Genomic DNA, 15,683 nt, shown 5'->3' with positions numbered 1-15,683 from the left:
TTATTACGGTGTTTTGATTGCCGAGTTAAGTTATCTCCCTCGGTAGCCGAGTGAAAACGCGAATGGCAACCGGAAGTAGTCATGGGGTTTTGTTTTGGCGGTACAATCGTAACATGACAGGAAAACTAACCGCCGGAAATTAAATGTTTTTTTTGTTTGTTTGCTTTTTTTGTAGAGTTATTTTAAAATTATTATTATTAGTAGTAGTAGTAGTAGTAGTGTTATTATTATATGAATTTATCAGATGTAAAGTAATCCTCAGACAACTTCCATGCTACATACTCCAATACAGAAGGTGGCGGTATGCTAAGAGGTAATGATTGCAACCCACCATTAAACCAAAAGAAGAAGAAGGAACGCTTTTTAAAAAAAAATTATTTATTCATTTATTTTTTTGCTAGTTTTGGATGAGCAAAGAACGTGAAAATAATAGTGATACGTAAAACCATATTAAGGTTAAGTTAACCAGCAGTAAATACAAGAATGGATTTATACACATATACTGCGCAAAACATTAAGAACAATGGAGTGATAAAGAAAAATGTGTCAATGTGTAGACTAATATTTTGTGTTTGAACTTGGTGCATTGTCTTCACTGTTTTCAAATGCCTTGTAAGTGTTTTTCAAATTCTTATATCATACCACATACCTACTGACCTACTTAAACGCCTCCTTTTGTAAACGCATGAGAACTAATGTTATTAGTAACATCTCGTGTTGATGTTGCCTGTTATTGTTAGTACTGCTCATTGGCGTTCACCCCTATGAGCTTTTTGTTGAAGCTCTTATTTTTCGTTGCAAAACCGCGTTGTTTCCGGTAGTGATCTCGTTGCTACTGGCTAACTTGACTGAACTGGACTGACAGGAGTTGCACACCGCAGTATGATTCGCTCCAATGGCCAAAAATACACAGAACAGTGCCGCCCCACCACCAGCCAACGAGGGCAGCAACACACAGGGGACCTCACACCCACTTTCACTATATGGAGCAACTGAGAGAGAGCAGAGTTCACTGAATAAGAGCAAAAGTATCTATATTAAGGGTCAGCTCTTACCCTCAGTCACTGATCATTGGAGGAAAATAAAAATTATGATAATTAGAACATCTAGTCAGATATCTCTTTAGTTTGATAAACTATACAAAAACGTATAACGAAATGTTTGCCATGACTATGTTGGGGAAACTTTTTGTGGCTGTGTCCATTTTGACAGTGTTTTGTTCAAGAGACGGCCCTAAACCCCATACTGAATTTGAGCATTCCCCTATTGCTTAATGGTATATTCATATGCAAATCGCTCAGTCAATTATAACAAAACTCTTGTTAAAGGAAATTAATTCTTAAAGACAATTAAAACAGCATTTAGAGAACATGAAATCCCACTTTGGTCTAAATAAACAGCCTACATAAATCAGCACAATCAGGGACATTTCTCAGATAAAACACAGATACATAATTTCAACCTTTTCAAGCACAATGCAAACACTGATAGCTTCATAAATGTATGAACTGTATCTTTTTCCATAGGTGCCCCTGAGATGAGTTATCTAGACACCCATGGTAGTGTCAACAGCCTCGTTGATATTCTTACATCTTTGCTGACCTCGTGTGGATGAATGCAGCAGTGCTGAAAAGCGGGAGGAGGAGCTTCCCAGGCAGGCATGCTGTGTGTTTCCCACTCTCCAAGGCAACTATTTCCTGGATTCAAAAAATAGAGTAGTATGACTTCTACCATGAGAACTTTGTCCCATGATATCTGTGTCTAATAGGAAAATCTTGGTTTGTTTATTTCTGCAGACTGCCTCTTTTGTTTTTGCTGCTCAGCGTCTTGACTTGCAGGAGTGACAGTCCCATCTGTGTTTGATAGGAGGCACTTCTAACCTGGACGGTTGACAGAGCAGTTTGGCAAGTATTACACATCTACGGCTAATATGTTATTACTTCTGTTTTTAACTGTTTGAGTTCAGTTCAGTGTTCTTTGTTAAAAAATAACCTTTTCTGTGTGAAGAATGTGTTAAGAAGCTACTAGTGGAATATCATAAATCCACATTCTTCCAGTTTTTAACAACATAACCATAAATTAGTTGCACTTAATGCAATATTGTTAGAAACACAGTGAAACAGTTGTATTTATTTTTGGGGGGGAAATATTTTGACTTTCGGGTTAGGATCAAAAATTACCTCAGACACATTTATGGCAGACTCGTGTTCAGGACGGGTTAAAATATCTGCTGAAAATAAAGGTGTGTTTTTCTCTTCCTTTTACCCACAGGTTTTAAATGGTTCTTACTCTCTTCATTGAAGATTTGAAATGTGGCTGGTGGTCGTCTCTGTCCCGCTGCTTCCTGCCATCCTCATGGTGTCTAGTCGTTATCGTGTCAAAGTTGCGGCGCTGTGCCATCGAGCTCTGGCCTGGACGCTGAGGCTGGTGAGGGGGAGAGTGTGTGTAAAGAGCACACACGCCTTCGTGTTCTCCACATGCACTCATGGCAAAGCGGACAGCGTCCTGGAGACCTTTGACCTTTACAGTGAGACACACCCTTCCCTCTGCATCAGCCCACAGACTGGTCAGTACGCAGCGGTATTACTTTATTTATCAAGTTCATTAAGATACAATTATGTTAGTAAATCAGTGTAGAGGAGAGAAAGATTAAAAGCTGGAGGTGTTACAATTTGTAGTCGTAAGACTTAAATCTGGAATCCCAGTGAAACCTCACGTCTTAAGTTAAAGTTAAATTAATCATTAAAGTAAAGTTAAAGGCCGTAATATTTTGGTGTAGATTATAGGTCTTTTGAAGTCCCTTTAGGGCTGCACAGTGGTGCAGTGGTTAGCACTGTTCCCTCACAGCCAGAAGGTTCCTATTTCGAATCCCGGTTCATACGTAGTGGGCCTTTCTGTGTGGAGTTTGCATGTTCTCCCCATGCAAGCGTGGGTTCCCTCCGGGTGCTCCGGCTTCCTCCCGCAGTTCAAACACATGTTCGTTAGGTTCATTGGTGACCCTAAATTACCCGTAAGTGTGGGTGTGAGCGTGAAAGGTAGTCTGTCTCTATGTGTCAGCCCTGTGATTGACACATCAGCCTGTGATGAGTCCAGGATGTACCCTGCCTCTCGCCCAATGACAGCTTGGATAGGCTCCAGCCCCCCACGACCATTGAACAAGATAAGCGGTATAGATAATGGTTGGATGGATGAAGTCCCTTTATCAAAAGTCTTGGAGTAGAGAACCCTCTAGAAGCTACTGATATCAGATAAGTTTATTTTGTTTTAAATCACTGTCACACATTTTTGGTGGGCAGGTGCACACTGTGAACCGATGGAGTAAAATGTGTACCGCAAGTATTCACAGGGCAATTACCAATCTTTGATCTACTCCGTTATCTGTAAGTCATTTTAAGGAGTCCCAGGCAAATCTGGAATCAGTTAAAAGAGTTGCAAGGCAGCTTTAAATTTAATTTATTTGCGACTTTAACGTTACCCAAGTGTGCAGCCCATCTGCTACACAGACATGAACAAACAACAGAGGAGTAACACTGCAGAGACAGACAGACTGGTTAGACCTACATTAGTGCTGGGTGGCACTCAGATCATCATCATCATCATTTTTAAACTGCAGACGTTCCTGCGTTACTCTCAGGGGAATTTTACTATTTTACATTTAACTGCAGAACTTTAAGCCATAAGTTTCTCACAGCATGTTAATAAAAACACACCAGGCCAGTTTTTATCATTATATTCAGCCCACAAATAACATTATTTCTGGAAACCTGCACTCTCTTCTTGCTTCATGTACATAGTGTTTCAGTTTATATAAAAAAATTGGTTTTTGTTCACAGAAATTAAAAGATATACCGCTAGTGTTTAAGTGTCAGATGCGTGATGTCATGTACTTGATGTAGCACCACCCTGTTCCTGTCCTCTCTGCTTCCTGTAGGCGAGGCAGTGGATGAAGTGATGAGACGCGTCTGTCCCTCCCGCGCGTTGGAGCTAGGGATGCACTGTGGCTACACTTCTGTCCGCCTGCTGCGTCTGCTGCCCCCTGCTGGCAGGCTGATCACAGTGGAGCTGGACCCCCTCACAGCAGATCTCGGGGAGGAGGTCATACTTGTAGCTGGCTTCAAACACTCACAGGTACTTCAAGGGAAGATTAGTTTCTTCTTCACTACATTCATATGAAAGAAGGAAGTTAAAGGAGCAGAAAACCAGAATATATTAACTCAGAGATTCCAACACCTTTTCTGTACTCTCCTGTGTCTTTGCAGTTCCAGGTGTTGACATGTAGCTCAGCTGAAGCCATCCCAACATTACATCCTTTTCTTGAGATTGATCAAGCGACCAGTGAGGGGCTCAATCTGGTTCTGATGGACCATGACCCCCAGCAGTACCTCCCAGACCTTCTGGCTCTGGAGAGAGAGGAACTCCTCAGCCCCTCCGGCTGCTCTGTCATTCTGATCCACAGGAAGCAAAGAGCTGACGACATTAGAGGAATCCTGGAGCACATCAGAGCGAGGCCGGACTGCTACTGCATCAAGTCTGAGCTTCGGTCCATGACGGAGGTGTTCTACCGACAGGAAAGCACAAAGGGAGACAGGTGAAGATGTGGGTCAGTTTGTGTGGACTAACCAAGAGTGTTACATACTTCATGATCTCAGGTATTACACGTGTGAAAGATTTTGCGTATTAAAAATTTGTGCTGAATAAATTATTCTCTACAAAAATCTACTTTTTGTTCTTGGACGACTTAAAGATGTATTTTATTTTTCTCTTTTGATTCAAAGTTGTTATCAGTAGTAATATATATTAAATCATAGGTATGTAAAACAATATCCATGCTATAATGACTCTTAGTAATTTAACATATCAGATGGTGTGGCCTAAAATAATTTAGGAGAGAGAAAAGAAATATAATTTAATACTTTCAGTGCATCTGTATCATACTCAGCCCCCAGACGTCAGACAAAAACAATTAAGCCAGATAAAAACAATACCACACAGGCAGAGGAGATCCAATATACTACTTACTGCTGTTACACAATCACCTCTCGACAACAAAAGAAACAAAGAGAAAAAAATACACGTAGTCCACAGAGTCACCACTTGATGGCGCTCAATCCTTTGTAAAAGAGTAGAATCTCAGGCATCAAACTGAGTTTGACAGAGACAGCCTTTAAAGGGAAATGACACATATTTTTACAACTTACATGTTATTCCTGCACCAGAGGACAACTCTTCGAATGTTTGCATAACACTTTTTATCCTTTGAGCTTGTGATGTAAAAAGTCTGTATGTCCCGATTTATACCTGATGATTTCACTGCTGTCTTATTTTGTCACACCCTCCCTTTGGAGCATGTTGTGATATTTACTCTCAGACCTCAGTGTCAATGTTTACAATAAAAAATAACGTTTTACAAGGGAAAATCTTTTACAAACATCAGTATTCCTTCCCTAACTGGCCGTAATGAATGGCTCAGATTCCAAGCAGGCAGCGCATCTAAAATGAGGAGAATCATGAGGGTTGTCCTGTGGGTAGAACTCAGATGGAGTTTTTCGAATTTGCCTCTAATGGCACTGCTGGGGCGTTCGGAGCAGCTGGAGAGCCATTACATGGTTTAGAGACAATTTAGTGCAGAATTTAAATAAATAATATCTGTGCAAAAACACGATTTAATTAAATGCAATATTTCCAGGAGCCCGCGGGAGGGTCTGGAGTGGAGTTCACGAATGTTACACAACAGAGTGATAAAAGCTGTAATAAGGAAATGTACGAAAACTCGCTGCAGTAAAAGAGAGATGGATATAAAAGAGAGTCAGGGGAAGTGGTGTAAATTGTCAACTACTATGAATTAGACATGGAGGTTATGTAATACATGGTCAGGGATGAGAGCTGTGTAAATCCATCTAGTTTAACAGTTCAGTCTCCACCGAGTAAAACAAGTAATAAGGCTGGAAAATCAGGCAAGCTGCAAGAATACTTTATAATCTTACACATGGATCATTAGTCGGCCTGCGGGGTGAGTGGAGATTGCAGTTGCTGGACTTAATGGACAAAGGCTACAAGCATATTTATCATTAGAAGCTCCCCAAATATATAGTACTGATGGTGTTTCAATGCAGAAGCAAACACAACCAACTGATTGGTATACAAAGTAAGTCTCATATGTCAACATTTTAAAATAAGGAAACGCCCACTCAGAGGAAGCGACTGCCTGCATGAAAGTCAAAGCAGTGAATATTTTTAATTAGCAGTTTGGAGCATTTCATTCAGAAAATAGCAACATGCAGGCTGGTTGTAATCATCTGTGAGGATTATTTTTCAGCAGTTTAAAGGAGTTTGTGTTTTGGAACAAAGATTCGAGTCTCTGGATTCTGTTTTCTAGCTGAGTTTGTTGGCTTTATAAATATTAACTGCAAGTTTCTGAACCAGCATCAAGTTTTTGAGAGATGAACTGGTATTTAAAGTGGTAATCTCGAAGATCTTGTTCTCTTTGGCGGCACCTGTGGCGATAAACGATAATTGTGGGAGCACACTTCCCAGATATCCAGACAGTGTTGCATGTGTGACGTCCACGGTTGGCTCCGGTTGTAACTCTTGATTTTCCTCGCTGATGGTCGCTTTCCTTTTTAGACTGTTGTCTAAAAGTTGTATCTGTAGTCATCCATCTTTTTTTTGTTTAGTAGATTACTGTTTACTCGCAACACTTGCAGAGAGCGGAAAAGCAGCCGCTTAGCTCCTCCTACCTTCTCTGACAGACCAACCACTGCTGGATGATGGAAAACGTGTCACTAACTGGGCGCCGCTTGTGATTTTTTCCACAAATGTCGCCACAGACACCCAGTCTGTAATACTGCAAATGCAAAGGCTTTCATCAGTGGGCCATAGGCTCAGTCACCATTGTGTTACCTCATTCGGCGATAGATAGTGACTTAACAGACATTTATTTAAATTAAAAACTCAGAGATTATTATTTTAATAAAGAAAAACAACATGATGTAAATGACAACTATTATAATGTTGCTACATTTGTCCTCAGCAGGCTTTACTAAAACATAATGGCTTTTTGTTCTAGCAGGAATTTCAGAGACACTTCCAGTCGTACCCAGCTTGTCCTCAAATGGCCAGTATGTGATATGTAATTACACAAAGTAGACCCACTGTAATGATTGCTCGTTAGCTTCCACCGCCATCTCCGCCCGGATAGTCCCCCTAACTTCCCACAACACAACTGTTAGAGCCAAGACGTGGTCAATTTCCCAGCTGTCAAATGTGATTTAACATTTCCTCGGCTTTCTTGCGGAGCACCACTGGTCTGCACAATGATGTACAAGCAAATGTAAACACCATGTTCTGTGACCGCCCCAGCCCTTCGCCCCTTCCTCCAAAGTTCCCTCAAAAATTCCTTTTTTAATGGGTCCAATTTCCGAGTTCCTCCTTCATCAGGCTATGAACCGCTCTCTGTGCTGCGGAGGCTGGAGCCGGAGCGCTGATGTAAACACAGCTTTCAATTATAAATCAAACTCTAAAAGAGCCAATGCTCCACTGCCCTCGGGCCCTCTGCACAAAGGCCCGGCCTTCATACCCAAACACCCCACATGGAACTGCTGGGAACTTATGGCCAGCTATTCACCAGGATCATATCAGCACAGAGACAGAAACCTCTTCAGTATTAGAGACTGTTGAAGCTATGCAGAGAATGTTACACTCATCTTTGTGTGTGTGCGCTGCTACATTATATCATGTATAATACACTTAAAGCAGAGGTTTGACAGTATGAGCAGTTTGCTGGATTCTTGTTGGAATGCTTTAACCGTGTTGATTTACATCATTTCACAGACTAAGGGTGATATTCTGTCTGTCGTACGTCCACATATTTGATAAAATGCAGAATAAAAAATTGTTAGGCCAATGCAGAAGAGCTAAAAGCTGCAGTTCCTTGAATGGCATTATTATGCTGGCTCCCAAAGCAACTCAGTCCCCATTGACCCCCATAGTGAAATCCCCAACTCTACAGCAGCAACATGTTTACAGCCTGGTACAAACACTTTTCAGGGGTTGGTTTTTTTAATTACCCTGATTAGCCATAACATTATGACCACTGACAGGTCGAGTGAGTAACATTGATTATCTCGTTACAATAGCACCTGTCAGTGGGACGGATATGTTAGGCAGCAAGTGAATATTTTGTCCTCGAGGTGTTGCAAGCGGGAAACATGGGCAAGGATGTGAGCGACTTTGACAGTGGCCAGACTGTGATGGCTGGACGACCGGGTCAGGGTGCCCATGCTGACCCCTGTGCACCGCTGAAAGCACCTTCAATGGGCACGAGAGCATCAGAGCTAGACCACAGAGCAATGGAAGAAGGTGGCCGGGTGCGTGTGCGTCATTTACCAGGGGAAGACATGGCACCAGGATGCACGATGGGAAGAAAGCAGTGTGATGCTTTGGGCAATGTTCTGCTGGGAAACCTTGGGTTTGTTGCAGACCAAGTACAGCCACTTCATGGTTATGGTATTCCCTAACGTCAGTAGCCTCTTTCAGCAGGATAATGCGCCCTTCAAGGTGTTGATTTGGCCTCCAAATTCCCCAGATCTCAATCTAATCCAGCATCTGTGCGATGTGCTGGACAAAAAAGTCCCCACCTCACAACTTACAGGACGTAAAGGATCTGCTGCTAATGTCTTGGTGCCAGTCATAGTGTTATGGCTGATCGTGTAAGGCATAAAGTGAGGCATGATTAGGACTGATGTATCCTGCTGTACAAAACATACTTGTTTTGCCGCATAGCTCATTATCAGCATGATCCACAATCCAATGGAAAATGGCTTTTTGTTGAGGGAACCAGGGCGATGCTAATTTCCACAGAAACATGCCATCCCTTCAGCCCTCTCTGTACTTTTCTTTTAGCTGCAGAGGGAAGCTTTCCTAACTTTTTTATCCATCACTTGATACAAGATTCATGTTGGTATTTTAATCAATTAATAAGGGTCGTGCCTGCCAAATTGAATGACATATTAAGACATTGCTCATCATTGCAGTCCACAAACAACATAACTATTTCCTGGTCCAATGTCTTTGCATTAAATATGATCCATATGGCTTCTTTGTGATCTGGCAGCAGTTTGGTTAGGAATAGGTACAAAATTATTTGGGACTGAGGTAGGGGAACATAAAGTGGTTTGGCTTTAATAAAATACTTGAATTAAATTGAGTTACCCTCATTGCAAATGAGCCACAAAGCCTTCTGTTAACGGGGCAAAAAAGCTCTCTGGAAAAAGCCAAGTATGCTTTTGTTTACATTTTTTAATTGAAACTGCTTTGTTGAAGTTGCATTGATTTTCTTCCACTTGGTGGCAACAGAAATGAGCTGTAATCATAAAAACTGACATATTTTTTTTATAAGCAACCTTCATATTTCTTGCAGATAAGCAGCAACATTATCATTCCCTAAAAGTTAAAAGAAACCAATTAAATTCTTGGCAGGATATGAGATGCCAGCAGCAAAATCCGAACAGGTAGCTGTAAACAAAGGCCATGTAGGCATTCAAAACTTGTGATGTCATTTTGTCAAGTCAGTCTACAAAGGAAGCACTTTGAGGGGAGGTGAAAAAGCATAAATGAACCAGACATTTTTTTTAACCTTAAACCACAAAAGTTAATTTTTTTGTCAGTGGAAACGAAGGCACCTGTGAGGAGCTCCACTGAGTATTGACTGGGTTGAAGTTAACACAAAACACAGGGTGTCAGAGTAGACACGGTTAAAGTCAGGCCAAATCAATCATGAGGAAAATCATCTTTTTCTTATGAAAACTGGATGGCTCTGTAAATTATTTCCTTTCACCATCACCGTCTCTGACAGCGGCGTAAACACTTAAAATTCATCCCATGTTGCCTCGGAGGCAGTGAAGGAACAAAGCCGTCCCCTCTGTGTCTGGTTCATCAACTGGAGTGGGCAGAGCAAAAGGAGAAAGGAGACTCTTGATGGCCTCTCCAGAGACCAAGGCACTTCTATATTTGGTTCACTGTGATAGCCTGCAATCCCCCCACACAGACACACACACACACACACACGGAGCACACTTCATAATGTTGACTTCAGGGTTGTGTAATGATGCTCTGTCCTCACATCTGACTGCTGTCACTTGAAAATCTAGTTTCTCCAACATGTCATCTTCCAGGAGTGAGACTCTGACTGAAGAGTTCAATAAGCTTGAGGTTGTTTTTCTATCTGTATGGATGTTTCTGCACTATACTGTGTCTACAGAAAGTACTGCAGGAATCAGCATGTTTGCTTCCCGTTCTCTGTCTCAGAGTCAGTGTTTGTTTTGGGTTTTAGGTCAGACATCTTGAAATAAAATCTGTGTTAAGGCTGAAGATGTTTAAAATCTTAACAGATGTTGAAAATATGAGGGACCCCACACATGACGACAAATTTAACAGTTTTGTTCCTGCGGTGTGCGGAGAGAAACAATATGACCAAAACACAAACTAACAGATTAATTCACCAACAACCAGAGTCCAAAACCTCTCGCAGTCAAACACGACTTTAGAGTAACCATACATGGTCGATTACGAGCTGGAAGAATTGCTTCTTGGCTATTAATGCGTTCCACGTGACAATCCACAGAGTTGCGTGCTTGGCTGTCCTCCGGGTTCAACAGAATATCGGATTGAAAATACTGAACCATTTTATTATTTACAATTTGAAATGGGTGCGGCCATGCATTCTTTGAGCAGATCAAGGGAAGTACAATTTTGCCATCCCTCACACCACAGGAGAGTCGGGCAAGATAATCTTAAGAACCAAATCAGGTACAAAATCTGCTCGATGATCTTTTAGTGTGTACCCCGCCTTCAGAGATTTTTAGATATTGCTCAACAACATAAAATATGAAAGTAAATACCTCACTTGTGAATTTTCAAGCTTGTATGTTTCTAAAGGGCTTTTTACACAGCAAGTTCAAGGTGGGATTATTACGCCTCTGTTACATTCCATATTCTATGTAGAACGCAGGCTGAATGGTAGGGCGAAGTCGTTTCGCCAGCTTGGAGGTAGTAACAGAGGCGAGACGGCATCTGTAGGGTGGAACAGTCCTTTGTGTGTGTATTTGAGGCACGTGCTATTCTGTTTACACCTAGCACATGTTTTGCTTCCGCAACGCCGGAGCGCTATTTAGAAACACACGCTGGGGCGGCTTTACGCCGGCGGTGCGTGGTCCAATGTAGAATGACAAAGGAGGCAAGAGGATGGAGCTTCGTTACGGCGCTGAGGCGGAACCGCAGTGCAGAAAAAGGCTTAAAACAGGCGGCTACATGTGACCACAGTGGTTGTGGGGGCATAAAACATCATCACACCAAACAGGAACAAGTTGAAGTTCACAGATGGAGACAGTGAAGTCATGCAACTCTCATTTAAAGTCTAACGTTAGCTTTATACTTCTGTCAGATGCATCTAAGCTTCAAAAACCATAAAAGTTCAGCGCATTCGTTAATATGATCCTTCTGTACAAAACATGCTTGTTTTGCCACATAGCTCATTTTCAGCATAATCCACAATCCAATGGAAAATAGCTTTTTGTTGAGGGAACCAGGGCGATGCTAATTTCCACAAAAAATATGCCATCTCTTCAGCACTCTCTGTACTTGTCTTTTAGCTGCAGAGGGAAGCTTTCCTAACTTTATAAACTGAACTATGTTATCATTTCACTTGATAAAAGATTCATGTTGGTATATTAATTACCTTTATCGAGCCTCCACCACCACCTTCTTTCATTTACACTTTTTGTCAGTTTCAGATTATTTCTTTAAAAATGTTTGTCTCTGGTTACCATGTGTGCTTACATGTCTCTGGCAAGAGATTCTTTTCAGAATTAACTTTGCTCTGAGAAACATGGTACTTATTTTACATTCACTTGGACACACGCTTTAAAGGAAGCTCCAACTATTTGATCACTGTCTGCTGTTGTAAAATGCAAATGCGGAAGATCTCTCTTTTAATCTGTGGGGGGATCTGACAGTGTGAGGTGACTCTACCACCCGCCTCTGACCTACAACTCAACCTACAACACACAGCCAACACACACACAAATGCACCCTCCCTGTGGAGAGAGGGAAGATTGAGAGAAAATAGACCTCCCACCGTGTCTTAAGAGGGCTGAAGCCTCTCAGAATGTAGCTTCTCTGCTCCCGGTTTAAGAGACCTCCTACGCCTGAGATTTTTTATTTTCAGGCAGAAGCGAGACACGCTGTTCATGTCACATACCTCAGCAGTAAGAGCACTTAGGTGATGCTGAGAGAAAATTGAACAAGCGCTACGACTGTCGTCAGATATTTTCATTATGATACGAATGCTTCATTACTTATTCAAACATAACGTGGGCCTTTCTAGTGGTGCTGTTAAAAGCTTATTTCGCCTGTTTTATCATTAAGACACAGAAGTCTGGCTGATGCAATCTAACACAGTAATTTACACTATTACATATTTGTATTTTTACCTTTATTATTACAGTGCTAACATTTGGATAAAGAGTTGGTTTTCTATCCTCTTCATCAGTTTTTAGCCCTTAGTTGGCAACATACCTAACACGTTGGGTAGTAGTTTGACTGCTTGCTAGCTATCAGCTATCAAATATAAGCTAATAACCTACAGTAAAAACTATCCCCAGGGATAATAGTGTCAACTCTAAGTAGGCATTTGACATAAAAATGTAATCGCAAGCTATTCTTAACAACTTAGACTGCTTGATAGTTTGCTAGCTATCATTTTAAAAGTCTGCTTGCAGTTATGTAGCTAATTGTAAAATCAATGGTAAAAAAAAAAGGAAAAAACGACCCCTTAGGATAATGTTTACATCAACTTTAAGTAAGCTTATAACCGAAAAATGCAATTGCAAGCTAGCAACATAATTAGCAAGCTGGAAGGAAGCTTGACCGCTTGATAGCTTGCAAGTTGTCTTCTAAATAGTGTTTTTGCTTATCACCAACATTAGCATACGTTATGCAGAAAACAATGGTCAAAGAGAGGGCAAAAAAATGTCTTCCAGGGTAATAGTTGCATCATTTATAAGCAGGCCTACTACCTAAAGTTTAATCGCAAGCTAGCCTAACTAACCTAGCAAGCTTGACGTATAGCTTAACTTGCTTTCATCTCAAACATTAGCTTGTATAACACCTTACATTAGCTTATGATTTCTCCCCCAGGAAGTTAGCCTCAAACTAAGTCGGCCTATGACAAAAATACTGAGCAATTAGCCATTGTAGCAGAGATAGCGTGCGCCTGAATGTTAGCTATGTTAGCATCATGTATAGCCCTTATTGTAAACAGTGCACTACATGGCAGTGTACTGTAGGTTTCTATTGAAAATGTGTTTTAGTCACTTTCATGCTTTAACCGCAATAAGACCAAAAAGACCAAAGAGTAACTGGCTCCAGTTGTTTCAATTTTTCTTTAAAAACTGTTATTATAACATTTAATCATGACAAGAGGCAAAGGGATCATGTTTAGCAGCGTGTGTGACCCGGACCATGTAGGAGACAGACAGAGATACAAAACCGAAACAGAAAAGGGTCGATGAAGCAGGTGAGGGAATACTCTGCTGGAGGGATGGAACAAGTGCAATTACTTCAATAAACGTACATCGACAAAACATCTTATTATCCTTGACCTTTTATATATTATTCAAGCATTTGCTTGGCTAACCAGATTCGAAAAAATAGATTGTGTGCCTCGTGTGTGTGTGAGTGTATGAAGCCCAATGTTCATTTCTCTTGTTCGGTATGGATTGGACTCGAATGTTTTATGGATCAATTGTGCTTCTGCATCATCAACCTTTCAAAGCCCACTAAGGGCGTATTGATTTCAACACAAAATACACACAAAAAGGTGGGATGGAGAAATGTGAATTCATTGATTTCTAAGTTGCCAGGGAAGTAAGAAATGAAAAGCCACTATAAAATTCTCACCGGTGAGCAGGGGAGAGGATCATTTGAGTAAAATATACAGTGCATATTCTCTCATTGTATAAATATGTTGTTGTTAGTGTGTTCAGGAAAATCAAAGCTACTACATTTCAAAATCGGTCATTGATTGAAATGTAGCAACTTCTATTTCCTTGGGCACACAATTGATGGATTTGCAGATATGTTGGCCTTCAAATTATGTGCTGATTTGTCAAAGCTGTTGAACTATTATACAGAGCAAAACATTTGAAGGGTGCTGTTATAGTAATCTGTTAAATGGCTTAAGGCAGGTTTGGATGTGAAAATGTATAGGACCGATTTTGGCCAAGTATAGGTCAGTTGGTGTGACAATCTGCACACTACATCCTGCAGCATTGAAGGATTCTAATTTTATTTCCTCTGCTACTTACATTTTACCCATTTTTCATATTTACAACAAGAATCAGGACCCATGAATCCCTCCCGAAGAGCCTTTCCGGCTGCAAAGAGTAAACAGGAGTTTTGCAGCTTGGTGCTATTTACCTGTGTCATCCTCCTGATTGAGCAGAAGAGCTGGCAACATCTCTACTCTCTGCTGTGAGAGCTAAATGCTAGCATCAGCATGCTAATATGCTTACAGGGGCAATTGTAACATGATAATGTTAACCAGTTTTGCCATTTTAGTTTAGCCAGTTAGCATGCACATATTAGCAAATTAGCTCTATTTGCGAAGGAAAGCTGAGACTGAAGGGAATGTACTTGTTTTATCTGTTGATAAAACCAAGTATTGAACGAAATATGCCATTGCAAACACAGTACATCTTCTGAGGACCATGAATGTGTCTAAAACTGTGTAGCAATCCATCAAGAAGCTGTTCAGATATTTCTCTCGAAATCCAAATGTCAGCCTCATGATGGATAAAAGACCTTGAATCTCTGTAAGAAATTGAAAAGCAGTCCTTCTGATGGTTGTGATAATTCAGTCTGGATCACATCGGTCGATCATAAGAAAGACAATGCTATTCCTCAAACACTGCAGCTATGGCATGTCTAATAATCAACACAGTATATATGTTGAAATACAGGAGATGTCTTGCATTTGTAGTCTGAGCCCACTAATAAAAACACACTGTAAAGCACAATTAAAGACTTTTAAAGGCAAAGACAACACCCACACATACCCTACATGCTCCATCCTGCCCCGAAAAGCACAGGCCATAATGACCTTATTTCAAAATGGAGAGTAATTCCAACAAACTGCCATGGGTGGAGTCGAAATGTTCTGGAGCTGCTGAGTTTATTTCCCATGAGTCTATTACTGCTGAAGTAGCCATAGATATATTAGGCCTTGAAGCAGAATAAGCATCATGTGATCCATTACTGCTTTTTTATAGTCGTTGGTAGTGCCACAGCATCATATGAAATTTAGATTGTATTGTTTGTCCATTTTTGACCAACATAGATAAACTTCTGCTGTCGAGGACATAAATTCACCTCCAGGGCCTGTGCTTTTCCCCTGCAGCCTGTCCTGTTTAACGTTGTATTTCATGTGATTTCTGTGGAGATTCCCCTGCTTGCAACCACTTATGGCTGCTGTGAATGTCTAATCTGATGCATTGCCTTGGTCTGTTTCATCTTATTCGAAAGTGGAGGACAAGTGTTCCTCCATCCCCCCGTGTAGACCTGCATTTTACAAGCCCACATGAGAGGAGGAGGCTGCATCGCTTGCTGCCCAAATGGACTTTATATTA

At 41.0% G+C, this 15,683-nt stretch overlaps 1 protein-coding gene across 1 annotated transcript; it reads left to right on the top strand.

Annotated features, from left to right (window-relative positions):
- Positions 1-2,310: 2,310 nt before the first annotated feature.
- Positions 2,311-4,654, top strand: LOC138598769 (transmembrane O-methyltransferase homolog). Its single transcript, XM_069670621.1, has 3 exons — positions 2,311-2,566; positions 3,932-4,128; positions 4,260-4,654. The coding sequence occupies exons 1-3, from the start codon at positions 2,311-2,313 to the stop codon at positions 4,590-4,592; spliced, it is 786 nt and encodes a 261-aa protein (XP_069526722.1). The 3' UTR covers positions 4,593-4,654.
- Positions 4,655-15,683: the final 11,029 nt, after the last annotated feature.

Source organism: Semicossyphus pulcher, unplaced genomic scaffold, assembly GCF_022749685.1.
Source record: "Semicossyphus pulcher isolate SPU_LCO1_2020_fin unplaced genomic scaffold, fSemPul1.0.p SCAF_2, whole genome shotgun sequence".
Lineage (NCBI taxonomy): Eukaryota > Metazoa > Chordata > Actinopteri > Labriformes > Labridae > Semicossyphus > Semicossyphus pulcher.
This window is presented reverse-complemented; position numbering and strand designations above follow the sequence as displayed.